The sequence below is a fragment of the Dromiciops gliroides genome, chromosome 2, assembly GCF_019393635.1.
Source record: "Dromiciops gliroides isolate mDroGli1 chromosome 2, mDroGli1.pri, whole genome shotgun sequence".
In the NCBI taxonomy this organism is placed as follows: domain Eukaryota; kingdom Metazoa; phylum Chordata; class Mammalia; order Microbiotheria; family Microbiotheriidae; genus Dromiciops; species Dromiciops gliroides.
Genome location: NC_057862.1, coordinates 69770925 through 69788785, shown reverse-complemented (window position 1 = coordinate 69788785; position 17861 = coordinate 69770925). Strand labels below are relative to the sequence as shown.

The 17861-nt window shown below is 41.0% G+C and overlaps 1 protein-coding gene across 1 annotated transcript in view; it reads left to right on the top strand.

The window, feature by feature from the left end:
* The window catches only part of ANTXRL (ANTXR like), a 97965-nt gene that overhangs the window by 46169 nt on the left and 33935 nt on the right, over positions 1-17861 (top strand). Inside the window, exons 10-15 of the mRNA XM_043980149.1 lie at positions 1679-1777; positions 7880-7949; positions 10584-10662; positions 14131-14226; positions 16665-16703; positions 17674-17772. Coding sequence (XP_043836084.1) covers positions 1679-1777; positions 7880-7949; positions 10584-10662; positions 14131-14226; positions 16665-16703; positions 17674-17772 — 482 coding nt within the window. The remainder of the gene's footprint in view (positions 1-1678; positions 1778-7879; positions 7950-10583; positions 10663-14130; positions 14227-16664; positions 16704-17673; positions 17773-17861) is intronic.

The window sequence follows — 17861 nt, the reverse complement described above, 5'->3', positions numbered from 1 at the left end:
TCAAAACCATTTTGGAAAATGACTCTCCTCTACTCTGCCAGCCACTCCCTGTCTTCCTCCTAGGTTGGCTGAAGTCCATGTTGTGAGTACATAACATTCTTCTCAGTACACACACATATACATACACACATACATACACACATATATACACATATATACAGATTATATGCAAGCATACACATATGTTCACAGCAAAGGTATTTAATGAAGTTGTTGTTGAGTCATTTTTGTATTGGGACTCCTTGGACCCCATTTAGGGTTTTCTCTACAAAAATACCAGAGTGGTTTGCCATTTCCTTCTCTACCTATTTTACAGATGAGGAAACTGAGGCCAACAGGTTAAGTAACTTACTTGGCCAGGGTCACACAGCTAGTAAGTGTCTGAAGCCAGATTTGAACATAGGAAGACTCAGAAATAGCACTCTATCCACTGAGCCACCTAGCTGCCCATTTAATGAAGTAGTATATCATAAGTGTGGAATATTTCCTATGACCTTCCACTTAAATTTTACTAACACCTTTTATTTTTGTAAGTCATCTTATATGTCCTTACCCCATCAACACAATGAGCCTTCCCCTGTAACAAGCCAAACAAAATAGAGAACCAGTCGGATAGAACTTACACATTCTGCTCTTTTAGATCCTTACTTCTCCAAGAAAAAAAGAGAAATGCACTTTGTTAGCCCTTTTCTGGCATGAAGATTTATATCGTGTTACATATATTGTGTTTAGTTGTGGTTTAGTATTCTCTTTGCTTACATTATTGTAATCATTCTGCACATTGGTTTCCTGGTTGTTTGCTTCACTCTACATCAGTTTATATGTCTTCCTACAGTTCTCTGAATTCCTCATTCACTGTTTCTTAGAGTGCAGTAGTCATCCATTATTCTAATATACCACAATTTGTTCAGTCATTCAGGGGATTTGATTTAATGGTTCTGCCAAGAGTCTTAGGTCTATCACCTTAGTAATAAATGAATATAATAGGAAAAATCTCAAAAAAAAAAATCTCTTTCCTCTGATCAAGAGACCTGATAGAACTGGTAGGGATGGGGTGCATTTTTATTGTTCATCTCACCAAAAAGAACAAAATAATCCACCCTAAACTTAATTTCAGAATTCAAGGTTCAAATTCCTTAAGCCAAGAAACTCTCAATTGTTTAAAAAAAAAACCACTTCCTGCTTCATTTACCCATTTGTTCTTAAGAATTTATGTGGGATTCAAAGTATTAGATCCTTACCCTTGCCTACATTTCCCAACAAAAAATAAGGGAGATAAAGTTAGGCAACAGGATAAGACACGGCTCCCATGAACCTCATAGAAACCAGAGATCATTACCGATAAAACAACAGACAGAAGCAGAACAAGTGGGTCCAGTGTTCACAATATTGCATCCAAACAGTTTGTGTTGCCTAGCTTGGCCCCTTACAGAATCAGACACTTTAAAAAAATGCCTTTTGATAATGGCACTAAGGCCAGATTTTGGTCCAAGATTCCCACAGAGATACACCGGATGAGGATTTGGCCCAGTGCAAAGACAGTGACTCAAAAACAGCAGCTGCTAAGTAGAAATGCTGGGGGCTAGTTTGAGGGGAGGAGTCACTTGAAAGGCAAGGTCAAATGGAAAATGGAGCCGAACCATTTCTCATGTGTCCCTCTGAATTTTTGTCTTTACAGAGTCCTTCCAAGTGGTGGTTCGAGGCAACGGCTTCTATCACGCACGGAATATCGACCAAGTTCTCTGCAGCTTTAAGATCAATGACACCGTTACCATTAGTAAGTAGATGTTCAGCCGCCTCTGAGTCATGTCCTCATAAATGCCACAGAAAGAGCATTGAATGTGAGTCAGGACACCTGGGGTCTGTTCTTATACTTCCAGAAAACTAACCATTCTTAGCCCGAGGGTCATACAGAACCAGGCAGAGATGGACTCTCAGGCCATGGTTTGCCAACCCTTGGGTTAGATGATTTCTTGAATTCCTTTTTCTCTCTAAGGGTCTATGAGTCTAATGGTTTAGGAAATATGAACTCATTCATTCTTTTTTTTTTCTTTTTTTTTTTCGGCAGGGCAATAAGGTTTAAGTGACTTGCCCAGGGTCACACAGCTAGTAAATATTGAGTGTCTGCGGTCGGATTTGAACTCAGGTCCTCCTGAAACGAGGGCCAGTGCTTTATTCAATGTGCCACCTAGCTGCCCCCAAACTCATTCATTATTACTGTAACCCTGAGATACATAGAAAATGTCTAACCCCATTTTCAGATGGAAAAATTGCACCATATTGGAGAATGGTTGTGAATTTGTAAAAAAATAAGTGTGCAACCCTGGACATTCTTGAGCTTTTACTCTCTAATCATGTTAGAGACCACCTGACAGCTCCATGATTTCATCCCTAAATGTAACTCTCAATTCTCCCTCCTCCCTCCATCTATACAGAGTACATTACAGTAATTTACAGTGTCACCGAGCTATCTGGAGCTGAGAGGATTAAGTGATAGTGCCCCTGACCACACAGCTAGTATACTTCAGAGGCTAGGCTTGGACCCAGGTCTTTCTGACTCCAAGGCCAGCTTTCTATCCCCTGTGCCACATGACCTCTAATTAGAGAATACAGTACTTAGCTAATCCCCTATATTCCCCTAATTCTCTGTTGGGTCCTAGTTCAACTGTCCTAGTTAGGAATTGTGTTAATGGCTCACTGAAATAAATAACCTCCCAGGACTCATTGGTGCCTGTTTCTTTCTGAACTTTAGTGACTAGTACAAGCGTGATATTTGACGAACTAAAAAACAAATGGGTGTAGGACAAGGGTTCCCAATCTCCATCCCTTGGTTTTTAGGAAACCTTACTGCACCCCCTGTTCATTATGAAAGTCAATAGCTTCCGTAGCTCACCATGCATATACATTAAGACATGAAATAAAAAGATGAATTTTGATAGGATAATACTAGATATTCCCAGTACCCCTTGATTAGTTTCTTATAACCTCCTAGAGACATGAGCATCCCAGGTTGGGAACCTCTAGTCTAGAACATACCCATTTATTTTTTTTACATCCTCAATTGTCTCACTCCATTGTAATCTTCCAAGGGGAAGGTTCTGTTTCCTTTTTATCTCTAGTCCTTAGCACAGTGACTGACACACAGAAGTTCTCATGTCATTGAATTGATATAGTGTCAGCTCTTGAAGAGATTCCCCATAGGGATTTTAAGTCCACAGAGCTGCTTCTCTACCCTCCCCCAAGGCCTGCCATTTTCTCATGATGTTGGGGCTTTAGGGCCTAATGATTCTACAGATCAGAGGTCACAACTGTTGTCCTGACTATCTAGGTTCAACTCAGGACAGGAGCAATCCCAAAGCTCTGTTCTAAGCTGGCTGCCCATAACAAGGGTCTGGCTCGCAGCCAGTTCCCAGGAATTCATCAAAGGAGGCACTACAGCAAGAAGCATGAATTGGCCATTCTGGAATCCAAGCAGGGAAGCCAAGGATGGCATCAATCACAGAGGCCAGGCTTTTTTTTGTCCCTGTGCAAGGCCTGCTTCTAAAAGAAGTTTTACCCACTTGGCAGGGGAGTGATGGATTTCTGCTTTCGAGTTCATTTCTGCTCTAGTCCTGAACAAGCAGTGTCCATTTTCAGAATGTTCACTCTGACCCCTTCACTACAGAGAGAAATAAGACTTCTCTCCCAGTTCTGGCTGGTTTAATTATATATAAATTGTTAGTCACCATTGGGGGCCTGAGTCTAATCCAATTTCATTTGTACATTTCCCAGAAAAGTGTGTTTATCCTGGATGAGGGGATGGCATGGGCTGCCAGGCCTGGGCTCTTCTCCCATAGAACTATTTCTATATCCCCATTCTTCTGGCCAAGGGCATTTCCTATATACCAGGGTGTGTTTGGGGAACAGCATCCCCTCATACATACAACTTCTTTCCCTGAGTGTCTACCCAAACTTCCTATTGACTGAGGTCAGCTTGGTCCTCAGTCACTTCAGAATAGTCTCCAGGTCATCATTTTTAGGACTGCTTTCAGTTATCTAGAATTGCCCCTTTGTTTTGCCTCTTCCCTAAAACCCCACCACTCTTAGTTTAAAGAGTACTCTTCTTTCTCTAAAAGTGGTACTGTTTGCTTTCTACTGCCAAGGATTTGCTGTAGTCCACCCTCCTCTTCAATGCAGGGATCTCCTGTAGCACTCCTCATCACTCAGCCTCCAAGGACGGGTTACTTTATTGGAGATTTGTGGCTTAATTCAGTTGGTCAGTGTGCTATTAATAATGCCGATGTCAAGGGTTTGTTACTCATATGGGCCACAGTGCAAGACTTAAGAGAAGGTGGCATATGGGTAAAACATTGGACTTGGTATCAAGAAAGGTCTTAACATTAGGCTTCTGAAAAGTAAATTCCATAGACTTCAAGTGGCTCCATCACTGACATCCTCTTACTGTAAAAGGGCTGACATTTCTGAGGACCTGTGTTCGTCGATAAGATCAGGTGTTAGAGGGATCACAGCTGGAATATTAACCAGGGCAGGGTTACTCCCTATGCATGTGGCACCCTTCTGCTGAAGAACTAAAGAACTTTGCAGAGAGAGGCTTCTTTTTCATTTCTTTGAATAGGTTTCATTTTAATTCTTTTCTTCTTGAAACATCTCCACAGTGTGGGCAAGGGGAAAGTTGTTAACCCTGTTTTACAGACCCAGAAATAGAGGCACAGGGTAGTTAAAAAACAGATGAGGTGGACCCTGAAGCTAGGTTTCCTCATTCTGTTCACTGACAGCCAATAATTCAGGCTACTTTGTTTATTCTCTTTGAAGTATTTGGCTCCTAAGGCAGCTGGGTAGCACAGCGGATAGAGCGGTAGGCCTGGAGTCAGAAAGACCTGAGTTCAAATGTAGCCTCAGACATTTATTAGCTGTGTGATCTTGGGCAAGTCACTTGTCCCCCGTTTATAAGAGCACCTAAGCTACTAGGGTGCTTATGAAGCTCAAAAGAGATAATATATTAAAAGCACTTTGCAGTCCTCAAAAGTACTACATTAATGCTAGTTATTATTATTTTATGTCTTATATTTTAGGAGTCAAATGTATCACATTCCAAAAAACATTGTACCTCTTTTCTGGTCCTAGGAAAGAATTTAGTACCAATTCTTAGAATATCAGAGTTAATAAAAATAGCAAAGACACTGATAAGCTGAACAGCATCCAAAGGAAAGTATTGAGGATGGCAAAGGGCCATCATGTGGATTGCTTTAAGGAAATGGGATTGTTTACCCTGGGAAGAGAAGACTGAGGGGGGATATGATAGCTCTATTAATGTATTCGAAGGATGTGTTTTCTTTTACTTGGCCCCCAAAGGCTAAACTAGGCATAATGCTTATCAAGCTATCATAGATCTATGATAGGAAAGGACCTCAGAAGCCACGTAGTCAAAATACCCTCATTTTAGACTGGCTCCTATTAGAGTCAGGATTCAAACCCAGGGCCAGCATTCTCACCAGTATACCACTCTGGCTTTATATACTTATTAGAAGGAAGGTCTTCTATAACACCTATATTATAAAAATGAAAAATTCTGAACTTTTGTAAATTGATGTCGAATAAAAGTGGCAGAACCAGTAGAAACATTTATATAGTAACAGTAGCTCTGTAAAAACAAACCATTTTGAAAGCTAGAAGAATTCTGATCAGCCATGATTCCAGAAAACTGATGGTGAAATACCTCCTGACAGAAAGGTGACGGATTTAGGGTACAGAATGAGACCGTGAGGGAATTTGGGTACACTTAAAGGGTACACTTTAAGGGTACAGACAGTGAGGGAATTTGGTTTGCTGGACTACCCATATTTGTTACAAGGAATTTGTTTTTCTTTTATCTTTTTTTTCCCATTGGAATGTAGCTAAGAGAGAAACTAGATTTCTGTTCATTTAAAAAATACTTAAAAATAGAGAGGCAGGGGCTACAGATGTGGAATGTTGCATGCACTTTGAGATGAGGTCCGTCCATTGTTAGCTTTGTTTAGTTGTTTTAATTTATTACAAGAGAACTCTCATGGGGTTGAGGTAAAGATTGATAATGTACAAATGAAGCATATCAGTAAAACTTTTTTCATGAAAAAAGACAATTGCTAAATGGTCAAAGAATATGAACAGACAGTTTTCAGAGGAAGAAATCAAAGCTGCCTGTAGTCATATGAAAAAAATGCTCTATATCACTAATAATTAGATAAATACACATTAAAACAACTCTGAGGTATACCTCAGACCCATCAAAAATGGGGCAAAGATGGCAAAAAAGGAAAATGACAAATGCTGGAGGGAATGTGGAAAAATAGGGACACTAATGCACAGTTGATAGAGTTGTGAATTGATCCAACCATTCTGGAGAAAGATTTGGAACTATGCCCAAAGGGCTATAAAACTGTGTATACTCTTTGACCCAGCAAAACTACAGCTAGGTTTGTATCCCAAGGAGATTTTCAAAAAAAGAAAATGACCCATATGTTCAAAAAACATTTGAAGTAGCTCTTTTTGTAGTGGTAAGATATTAAGGGATACCCATCAACTGGGTAATGGTTGAACAAATGGTATATGAGTATGATAAAATATTATTGTGATATAAGAAATGAAGAAGGGGATGGTTTCAGAAAATCCTGGGAAGACTTATATGAACTGATGCAAAGTAAAGTGAGCAGAACTAGAAGAACAATGTACATAGTAAGAGCAATATTGTACAATAATCAACTGTGAATGACTTAGCTACTGTAGTCAATAATAGTGATCCACCACAACTTCAAAGGACTCATGATGTAAAATACTATACACCTCCACATAGACAACAGATGGATTTAGAGTACAAATTAAAACATTTTTCTCTTTATTTTTCTTCCCTTTTTTCTTTACTTTTGGAACATGACTAATGCAGAAATATTTTTGCATAAATTCATATGTATAATGGGCACCATATCTCTTGCCTTCTCAATGGGTGGAGAATGGGTAGAAGGAAAAAGACAATTTGGAACTGAATCTTTTTTAATTTTTAAAGATTTTTTTTAAAAAAAAAGGAGGAGCTTCCTAAAACTTAGAGAAATGGGCTACTTTAGGAGATAATGGTTTTCCTCTCACTGGAAGTCTTAAAGTATATGCCCATTTGTCAAAAATGTTGCAGATGGGATAATTGTATGAATATGAATTGGATTAGATGGCTTCCAAGGACCTTCCCAACTCAAAAATTCTGTCATATTTTCAAAATAGGTAAGGGATAAAATCAGAGTCATTTAGTGAAATTTTCATAGTAGACTTTTAAAACTAAAAGGGACCTTATTGCATTACAGCTATTCATTTTATAGATGAAGAAATTGAGATCCAGGGAGGCCAAGTAACCTGCTCAAGGCTACACAACTAATCAGTGGCAGAAATTAATTAGAATCCAGAGCTCTCGATTTGTTTCAATGCTTTTCCATTGCTTTTTTTTTTTTTTTTTTTTTTGGTGAGGCAATTGGGGTTAAGTGACTTGCCCAGGGTCACACAGCTAGTAAGTGTCAAGTGTCTGGGGCCAGATTTGAACTCAGGTCCTCCTGAATCCAGGGCCAGTGCTCTATCCACTGTGCCACCTAGCTGCCCCTACCATTGCTTCTTTTAACTCTGTTTCTCTACCTTACATATGAACCTTAGCAATTACAATTATTTACATGTGAACACTGAATTGAAACTTCAGGTGGCCAAGATTTCTTTATTTAGAGTTATTCAATGAGTCCATTAGGAATCTGAGAATAGAATGAAACACCTGCCCCTCCACTTTGACCTTTCACCCATGCTGCCTCCTCTGGTATGGTCCTAAGTAGGCTCCTTATAATTGTTTTTACCCTCTGTGGTTTTATTTTAGATGAGAAACCAACAGTTGTGCAAGATACATACTTATTTTGTCCTGCACCAAAGCTAGATGAGATTGGACAGTAAGTAACAATGGAATCTTCTCAACCTTATTTTGCATGATTTCCCTTTATCCCTTCTGAGTCCCAACTGCTCTACTTACTGTCCAGTCCTTTTCCTCCCTGTCCCACCTGTGATAGGGCCATCTTTTGGGCATCTCCTTCCCATACACTCAATCCTGACTTCTTTCTGTCCAAATTATATATTGAAAATGAAAAACAGTTAAGTACTGACCCAATTTAATTCAGGTACCACTTCCTTCTTTTTTTTTTTTTTTTTGGTGAGGCAATTGGGGTTAAGTTACTTGCCCAGAGTCACACAGCTAGTAAGTGTTAAGTGTCTGAGGCAGATTTGAACTCAGGTCCTCCTGAATCCAGGGCCGGTGCTCTATCCACTGCACCACCTAGCTGCCCCACCACTTCCTTCTTGAAGCCTTCCCTGATTCCCCCTGCTGGAAGTGACTATTCCCTCCTTGTATTCCATATAGCGTTTTGAGCAGACATTTCCTTCACACTTGTCTGCTTGTGGGATAGTTTTTCATGTAACTGTCTTAATATCTTCCTTACTAGACTATTTGCTCCTTGAGGTCAGAGATTCCATTTGATTCCCAGTGACCCTACTGAGAATAATGTTCTAAATTTGTGTGTCTTTCTCCTGAGAAATCTAAATTAGAAAGACTAACTTATTAGTCCTTAAAATGTCTTTATCAGATGAATCCTGAAAAGCATTGAACTTTGTCCTGTTCCCCCTCTACCTTCTCCTATTACATAGATGTAAAACACTTGTATGAGTTTATGCCACCATTGGTTAGGTATAATCCTGTGGAAGCAAAACACCTGGGACCCCCTGAAGCGAGCAGAGAAGCAGCCCCACCCCTACCTCTCCCCCACCCCCAGTGGAGAATTTAAAATTAAAGAAAACCAAAACTTCTTGTGGGTGGGGGGTGGGAATAGAGGGGGGAAGAGAAATTGGAACACAAAATTTTTTTTAAATTGATGTTAAAATTTTGTTTTACATATATTTTGGAAAATAAAATTCTATTCAGAATAAAAAAAATAAAATCAAAGAAAACCAAGGCCAGGCAGGCTGAGAAGAAGCCCAATCATCCCCCGGAGCCATGCTGTAGTTGGAACAGTGTGTCCTGGAAGCAGCGCAACACTTTAAGAAGTAGTTAAAAGCCAAGAAATAGTAAGCCAGGATGAGAAAGCAGAAGACCATCGAAAACTTTTTTGGGGGTAAGGTAGACCACAATACAACCTCAGAAGACGAAGATAATAACAGGGTCAAAGCTCCAACATCCAAAGCTTCCAAGAAAAATGCGAACTGGTCTCAGGCCATGGAAGCTCTCAAATGGGACTTTGAAGAGAAAGTAGGAGAAATAGAAAGAAGATGTAGAGAAAAGAAAGAAAGAATGGAAAGAGAAATGAGAGTGAGGGAAGAAAGAATGGAAAAAGAAATGAGAGCGATACAGGAGAGTCATGAAAAAAAAGTCAACAGTTTGAAAAGTCAAATGGAAAAGGAGATTAAAAAAACTGTCTGATGAAAATAACTGCCTAAGAATTAGGATTGAACAAATAGAAACTAGTGACCTTATGAGAAACAAAGACACAGTAAAGCAAATCCAATTGAATGATTTTTCATTTATTGTTTATATCCAGACTTTGATCTCCTCCCACTGTGGAAACATTCTCCACTAATGCAGGTCAACAGCTCCTCTGTCTCTTCTAGTCCTGGTATCACTGAGAGGTTAAATAACTTGCCCATGGTCATATGGGGAGTGTGTGTGTCAGGGATAAGACTCAGAACTTGGCTCTTCCTGACTCTAAAGTCAGCACCCTCTCCACCATCCCGTGCTGTGTTTCAACTGAATATCTGTAATGCCTTTTGAAGTAGAGAAATAGTCTGTATAACATGATTGTATATATGTGTGTGTATAATATGTAATAAAAAACATCTGATTGCTTGCCATCTTGGGGAGGAGGGAGGAAGGAGGAGAGGAAGGGAGAAAAATCTGGAACTCAAAATCTTACAGAAATGTATGTTAAAAACAATCTTTACATTTAATTAGAAAATAAAGGGGCAGCTAGATGGCGCAGTGGATAGAGCACCGGCCCTGGAATCAGGAGTACCTGAGTTCAAATCCGGCCTCAGACATTTAATACTTACTAGCTGTGTGACCCTGGGCAAGTCACTTAACCCCAATTGCCTCACTAAAAAAAAAAAAGAAAAGAAAAGAAAATACTACCAAAAAAGAAAATAAATATAGAAATAGTCCTGATCAGTGAGTGCCCTGAAGGAGGAAACAAGTACAGAGCGATAAAGAAGGCAAGGGTAGTGTGTTGGTGGGTTATCTGTGAGCCTTCCCTGACTGTACTTCCTGTGATGCCCAAGGCCTACTTTCCAAGTGTTTAGGTGTGGTCTACCCACAGGTAGCCAAAAATGTTTTACAAATTAATAATAATAACAAAGATGTGCTTCAGTTCTGTACAGTCAGCTGACTTGTGGTGAACCCAGCACCCAAGAGAACACCTGCAACCACAGTTCATCCTTTAACAAGGCTAGATATGATATCCTGGCAAGAGATGGTCTCATGGGAACTGTGGGAATATGCTGATGCCTCCACTTACTTTGTCTTTCTCTCTCTCTCTCTCCTCTAGGGTGGTTTTTCTACAAGTCAGCATGAACAAGGGACTCACTTTCATCTCCAGCTCAGTCAGTATCACCAGCACCAAATGTGTGAGTATTAAGAATCTGATCCTGTGGGTCAGAGCGAATCAATCCAGATAGGTCAGTAAGGCAGCTTCATTTGTCTTTTTAGAGTGTGTATTTCCTAATTGTAAGTATATTAGATATTACCTCCCTGCTAGAGGAAGGAAGTGAAGTGTTATCCCCTCTGTAGAAACTAAGACACAGCAAAAATTAAGAATGGAAGCAACATAAGATTTGCAGTCTTGGGACCTGTGTTCAAATTCCATTTCTGCTACTTATTCTCTTTTGTTACTTTGGCAAGTCACTTAACTCATCCATGTCCTCAGTCAGAAAATTAAGGGTGCAGTCAATGGCTTCTGGCGTCCCTTACAGCTCTAGCATCTATAACCCTAAATCTAATACCTTTTTCCAAATGGTGACTCGAAATTGATAATCTACAATCCTATCACAGCCACTAGGGAGACCATAGCAGAGCCAGCTCTTCCAATATGCTTTCTGATAAATGGCTCACCTTCTCTCTTAGGCTAGGGCAGTATTTCCTAGATATTATCTTTAGAGTGAGCCCCGTGGCTAAAGCCACAAGCCTCCTCTTGTCATATTACAACATCTGATGAAATGAATGTGTGACAACGAACCTACAGGGACAGGTTCAAGTTCTTTCCTTTCCCAATCTTCCACTTCTCCATCCTGAAAAGTGCTATCCTAGAAGAAAGAAGGCTGGCATGAGAGCAGGTGGCAAGGGGGAGATGGTTAGGCATTGGACTAAGTGATTTGCAATTGTAAGAGTGATTGACATACAGGAATTTTTTTTTAATGAATGATTCCTGAGTCTAAGGTCAACACTCTCTCCACTATACTGTGCTGTCTCGACTAAATGTCCATAATGCCTTTTGAAATATTAAATACTCCTGATCAGTACTATAGAAGAGGAAGCAGTTACAGAACAATAAAGAAGGCAAGGATAGTGTATTGGTCAAGGAGGCCTCGGTTCAAAACCTGCCTCAGATGTGACTAAACAAGTCTTCTCAGTGGAAGGAGTACTGAATGTGAAAACAAGAAACCGTCGTTTAAATCTATATGCCAAATGCTTTAAAGCTGAGTGACCTTAGACAAGTCATTTGTGCAAAATACGATGATGATTCTCAGGCAGCTTCCTAATAGGGAGGAGGGTTGTTAATTGTGTGTGTGTGTGTGTGTGTGTGTGTGTGTGTGTGTGTGTGTGTGTGTGTGTGAGAGAGAGAGAGAGAGAGAGAGAGAGAGAGAGAGAGAGAGAAAGAGAGAGAGAGAGGGAGGAAGAGCCAAGGCTCTATGGAACCCTCACCACAAGAGAACTTTTACAAATTGCTCTCAGCAAGGAAGACCCATAGATGTAGCTTCTTCCTAGGGAATGAGTGACAGGGCTCCTAGGCAAAGGTTAGTTCAATATGGCCTGGGGTGGGGTGAAATTGAAGGCACTGGCCCTACCCACTTGGTCCCTTGGTTGTGCCTCCCTAATGCCTGGGCCTTTAGCTGTCAGTTCAGCACTTAATCCACTTACTCAGTAAGAGGATCAGGCTGGGGCTCCTGTGAAGTCAGGTGTGTTCCAAGCCTGTTCAGTCTTGTTGCATTAAACACTTTCCTTCTCGTTTTTGCAGATTTCTGCAGTTTCCTTTCCTCCTCCTGTTTTCTTCTCTTGGGCTCCCCAACTCTAGCTCTCACCTGGCTCTCTCCTGACTGCTGCAGTAAGTCTTCACTCCTCTCTTCTCTCTGAAGCTCTCCTTTTCTTACTCTGTCAAAGTCACAATCTACACATAGGTGTTAAAGCCCCCTTTCATATTGGTTCTTCTGTGAATTTGATACTGAGTGATGAAAGCATCACTTGGGAGCCAGCTGTTGGAGGCTCAGCACTTTCTGCAAACACTTAAAATCAGGATTATGTGTGCTTTTAGTGTATGGGAAATTTGGACAGGAAGAAGAGGCATGCCTGAGGAGGGAGTAGTGCATCTGCTCAATTAGCTTTTTTCTTGAATCTGGTACCAACTTGCACAGTCAACCACTATTAATCTTCTCCATCTATGGGAAACTATGTGGGTATGACTCCAGGATCGCTTGTCCCTGCACATCCCTGCCCACCAGCAAAATTAGCTTCCCATAGCTTTTTACAAATGATTTTTTGTATTAGTATGAATCCAGCCAACTGATTTCCACTCCTCTCCCTCTCCCTCTCCCTCTCCCTCTCCCTCTCCCTCTCCCTCTCCCTCTCCCTCTCCCTCTCCCTCTCCCTCTCCCTCTCCCTCTCCCTCTCCCTCTCCCTCTCCCTCTCCCTCTCCCTCTCCCTCTCCCTCTCCCTCTCCCTCTCCCTCTCCCTCTCCCTCTCCCTCTCCCTCTCCCTCTCTCTCTCTCTCTCTCTCTCTCTCTCTCTCTCTCTCTCTCTCTCTCTCTCTCTCTCTGTTTTAACTTGGAGCAAAGTGAACCTTGTAATTCCTCTCCCACATACATACTCTGCTGACTTTCATATTCAGGATCTGCTTAATCTCTCCATCAGGTGTGGGCTTTTCCCCCTTCCTCTTCTTATTTTTCTCTCATATTATTCTATTTTTCAGTTCTTGGAGCATGTAGATGTTAACCATAAGTTGGGGGTGGGGAGGCACTAAGATTCCTACCTGGAGTAGAAGGTTAGACTAAATGACTTCCAAGGTCCCTCTCAACTAAAGCAGCATTGTTCTGTGAATAAGGAGGCAAGGAGGCCTTGTTTCAAAACCCACCTCAGATGCTAGCTATGTGACCCTGGATGAGTCACTTAGCTTCTCGGTGTAAGGAGTACTGAATATGGACACAATAAGCCTGGGTTTAAATCTATATGCCAGTGCTTAATAGCTGAGTGACCTAAGACAAGTCATTCTACCTCTAAATCTTTATTTCCTTGTTTGTAAAGTGAAGCTGTATCTTAGAGGGGTGGTTCAGACAAACATGCTTCATTAACTCTAAGCACTATTAAAAGTATTGACTGTTATTATTATTATTTATATAATGCCCTTCTCTCATTGTGTATAAGTAGCCTACTAAATGTATCAATCCTCAAAAAAAAAAGCCACCTAACTTATGCTATACTAATGAGTTTGTCTTACAGATTTGTTAGTCAGTTGCCTCTAGGATTGCAAGGGGGTGAAGGAGTTAGCATAGGAGTGTCAGATCTAAATAAATTGTGAGCCAGTGACTGTGTAGTTGTTCCTGAGAAGATATTGTAATAAAATAGATTTGTTTTCATGTTCAGCCAGGCACAATTGAGCTGCTTGTTACAGAAAAATATCAGAAAAATGAGGAATTCCTAACCCCCTTCTGATGGGGGAAATCATGATAATCTCTGACATCCTATTGATGGGCTGTGACATTAAATGAAGCAGAGGTGACCCATCATGCTGCCTGGGATGTGCCTTTGGTCTCTTTCTGTGACACCTCCTGTGTTGGCCCTTTTGACCATCAGGGAAGTGATCTGGATGTTTCCTTTGTTTGCAGCTCAGTGGAACCATTCTCTTCATTGCACTGTTGGTTCTGTTTCTGTTGTTGGCCCTGGCCCTGCTCTGGTGGTTCTGGCCTCTTTGCTGCACAGTGGTAAGTACTCATCTGTCGCCATCTTGTCTTTAGATACATACAAGCATGCAGAGTGGAAGCCAGGCTGAGTGATGAACAACATCCTAGCTTTTCTACTGTTCCCAGTCTCCACCTCTCTCTCCTTCCTCTTCTTCGCTTCCCATGCAGTCCTCCCAGTGCCTTCAGTGACGACAGATACACGAGTTTATTAGAGAAGGATCAATGAGACATAACCCTGACATTTCTGGGATCCTTTCTCGTTACCCTTTCTAGAATAAATAGAAATAGTATTGTAAATAATGATCAGGTTCCTTGGCCAGGCCACAATAATCTGTTCTTACCTGTAATGTACCTAATATACCATATGTTTGAAACAAATTGAGAAAAGGCAATGTTGCCTGATAGAACACCATATGGAAAAGAATATAGATGCAGATGTAGACAAAGACACCCATACACATACGTACACACATACATGGTGGGGGAGGAGTGGGGGGGAAGAATATAGCCATGATTTTCCTTGATAACAGAAAGCCATCTCTTTTCTACATTAATAAAACAAGAAAGTTTCTGAGAAAAGTAGCTTATAACCCAGATGTGTAAACTTAATGGAGAGAATCTTTTTAAAAAAATATATATTGGGGCAGCTAGGTGGCACAGTGGATAGAGCACTGGTTCTGGATTCAGGAGGACCTGAGTTCAAATCTGGCCTCAGATACTTGACACTTAATATCTATGTAACCCTGGGCAAGTCACTTAACCACAATTGCCTCACCTATATACATATGTATATGTATATATGTGTGTGTGTGTATATATATGTTTCTCTGAGCAGGGTTGGTTTTTGTTGTTGTTATTCTTGTTAACCTAAAGTAAAACTTAAGAGACCTGGGTTCAAATCTCAAGCCCAGTGCTTACTAGCTGTGTATCACTTAAACTTCCTGAGCCTCAGTTGATACCTCATCTATCAGATGCAAATAAACTACTTATACTTCCCACCTCACAGTATTGTTGTGGGGAAAGCATTTTACAGAGCTTAAAATGCTCTTGTGTTATTATTAACAATAATTTCACTAGTTTTCATTGCAAATATATGACTTACAAGCTATGTCATGGGTTTACTAGGCATCAGTGGGCTAGCCTGAGAACCTAAGCAATATTTACAGTGTTATTTCTCTGAGCAAATTTGTTCTGAGTTCTAAACCACTGACTTAATTCTTTAAACTCCATTTGTTTGCAAGTTGGAGACTGAATTAACCGGAAAAGTACCCTTTGCTTGTATAGACATAGCTTGATCAATTGGTAGATCCAACTTGTTTGATAACTCTAATGGGGAAGGAAGGAAGGAAGGGAAAGGAAGGGAAGAAGGGAGGGAAGGAAAGAAGGAAATAAGCATTTATTAAGTGCTTACTATAAACATTTGGGATACAAATACAAACTGAAAGAAAAAAACAGTACCTGCCCTCAAGGAGGTTACATTCTAATGTAAGAAAACAACAGAGATAAAGGACTTGAAAGGGAGAAGGAAGTAGAGATAAAGACACTGTTCAGAGGAACATGGTTGTAAGTCCAGAAGTCAGAAATCAGTCTGGAAGGGGGATGAAGGCTGACCTGAGCCTCTCCCAAAATGGAGGCTCCAGGAGGAACTCCCCAGTGGGAGAAGGGGGTAGGCCTTGCAGAGGGATATTCCAGGTTGAGAAGGCTATAGGGATGATAGGATGTTCCAGGCAAAGAGTTCTCAGGTGCTGTGGGAAGTTCTAGGATAAGACAGCAGCAGCAGTGTGGTTTCAAATTCAGGAAGACCCAGGAGTAAAAGTAGGTAGGAAAGACAGACAGTAAGACAGAGGGAAAGAAAGAAAAAGCCCATTTATAAAGTGCTTACTATGTTCCAGGTTGTGTGCTAAGTATTTGAGATGCAAGTGGCAAACAAGATAGTTCCTGCCTTCAAGGAGTTTACATTCTAATCGGGAAAGAAAATATCTACAGAGGATCTGGAAAGAGTGGAGTGAAGTGTGTGATGTGGACATGACCAGAAAATATCGTGGAGGCCTAGTCCCAGGCAAAATTAGGGGAACTCTCCCTTATCAGAGTCTGGCATCCCAGGGGTAAAGGTCAAGGTTTCATTTGGGGGTAAAAGGGAAAGATCAGGGTCACACAGAGTCAGACCCAACTGAACAATAGCAACAGGGAAGGATGGCTAGAGTGGAGGCAGCATGAAGAGAAGATGACCTCTCTGAGCTAACACTGAAGATAGTTTTTGTTTCCACAAGTTATTCCCATTACTTTTCAGTGAATAACAGTTAAGAGGTTGCATACCTCAGAACTGATAAGTGAGAAATATTTTCTTCAGTGAATACAAATAGGTCCATTCAGGGAAAAGTCTGCTTCCTCCCTTCCACAGCAGTCTAAGAGGGTGCCCCTGAAACCCACTTTAAACCCTGTTTTTGTATCTATTCCAGGTGATTAAGGAACCACCCCCACCTCCACCCCCACCAGCAGTAAGTATTATTAATCCTAACTTTAGCAGCATGGGGCATTCAGCCCACAAAACTATAGGGAAAGTGACTCCCTTTGTTTTTTATTCCTGGACAAAGGGGCAAGTTAGTCTTAGAAGGGATACAAGAGCAAGACCAGTAGAGTAAGGAGCTTTGATAATGTTTAGAATTGAACAAGACTGTCCCAGCACTTCCCAACCACCTCCCAAACCAAACCAAATCCTGTGCCTCTCCTATCAAATTGCTAATTCTTGGGTTGCCTATATTAGGCAACTTCTAAACTGCCTACTGAATTAATAAGGACTTTGAAAGTTCAATAAGTGATGTCCTGCCGTTGGAATGACTGCTCCCAGTTGCCCTAAGAACATCACCATGAATGAGCATCCCTGTCCCTCACCCTCATCACTAATCAATGATTTCATTGAATGGGCTTGCTGTCACTTGCTCTGCTACAAGGCAGTAGCCTGTCTCATGCACAATTCATTCCCACGGTGTGGCCGTCTGTGCCCAACCAAGCAAACTGTGCTCATGAATCTTTTATACAGAGTTGATATAAATAAAGGTGGCCTGGAGAGAGAAGAGGAGGGGACACCATGATGTTTGCAGGCTTCTCAGAGAAGAGCCACAGCTGTGAAAACAATAGGGTTTTATTCACTGTTAGCATGTAAATACACCATGCTGAGGTCAACCAATCTGGAGATGCTGTGGAACTTGGCATCATCCAAGATAGTTTGTATCACCTGGTGCAAGCCCCTGACAAGTATATAGATAATATGTGTCTTCCTACCCCTCCAGTTTATCCTATATGTATCTTGTCTGCACATGGTTGTTTACATGTTGTCTCCCCCATTAGACTGTGAGCTCCTTGTGAGCAGGGACTGTCTTTTTGCCTTAATTTGTATCCCTGGTGCTTAGGACAGTGCCTGGCACTTGGTAGGCACCTAATAAATGCTTGACGATTTGACTTGACTAGGACTCAGATGAAGAAGATGGATTACCCAAGAAAAAATGGCCAACAGTAGATGCCTCTTATTATGGTGGTCGAGGAGTTGGAGGGATTAAAAGAATGGAGGTAAGAAGTGTTTACTGCCTGTTAAATAACTATAACTGACCTTGCCCATAGCAAACAAAATGTAGAACTCATATGAGAGAGATAAGATT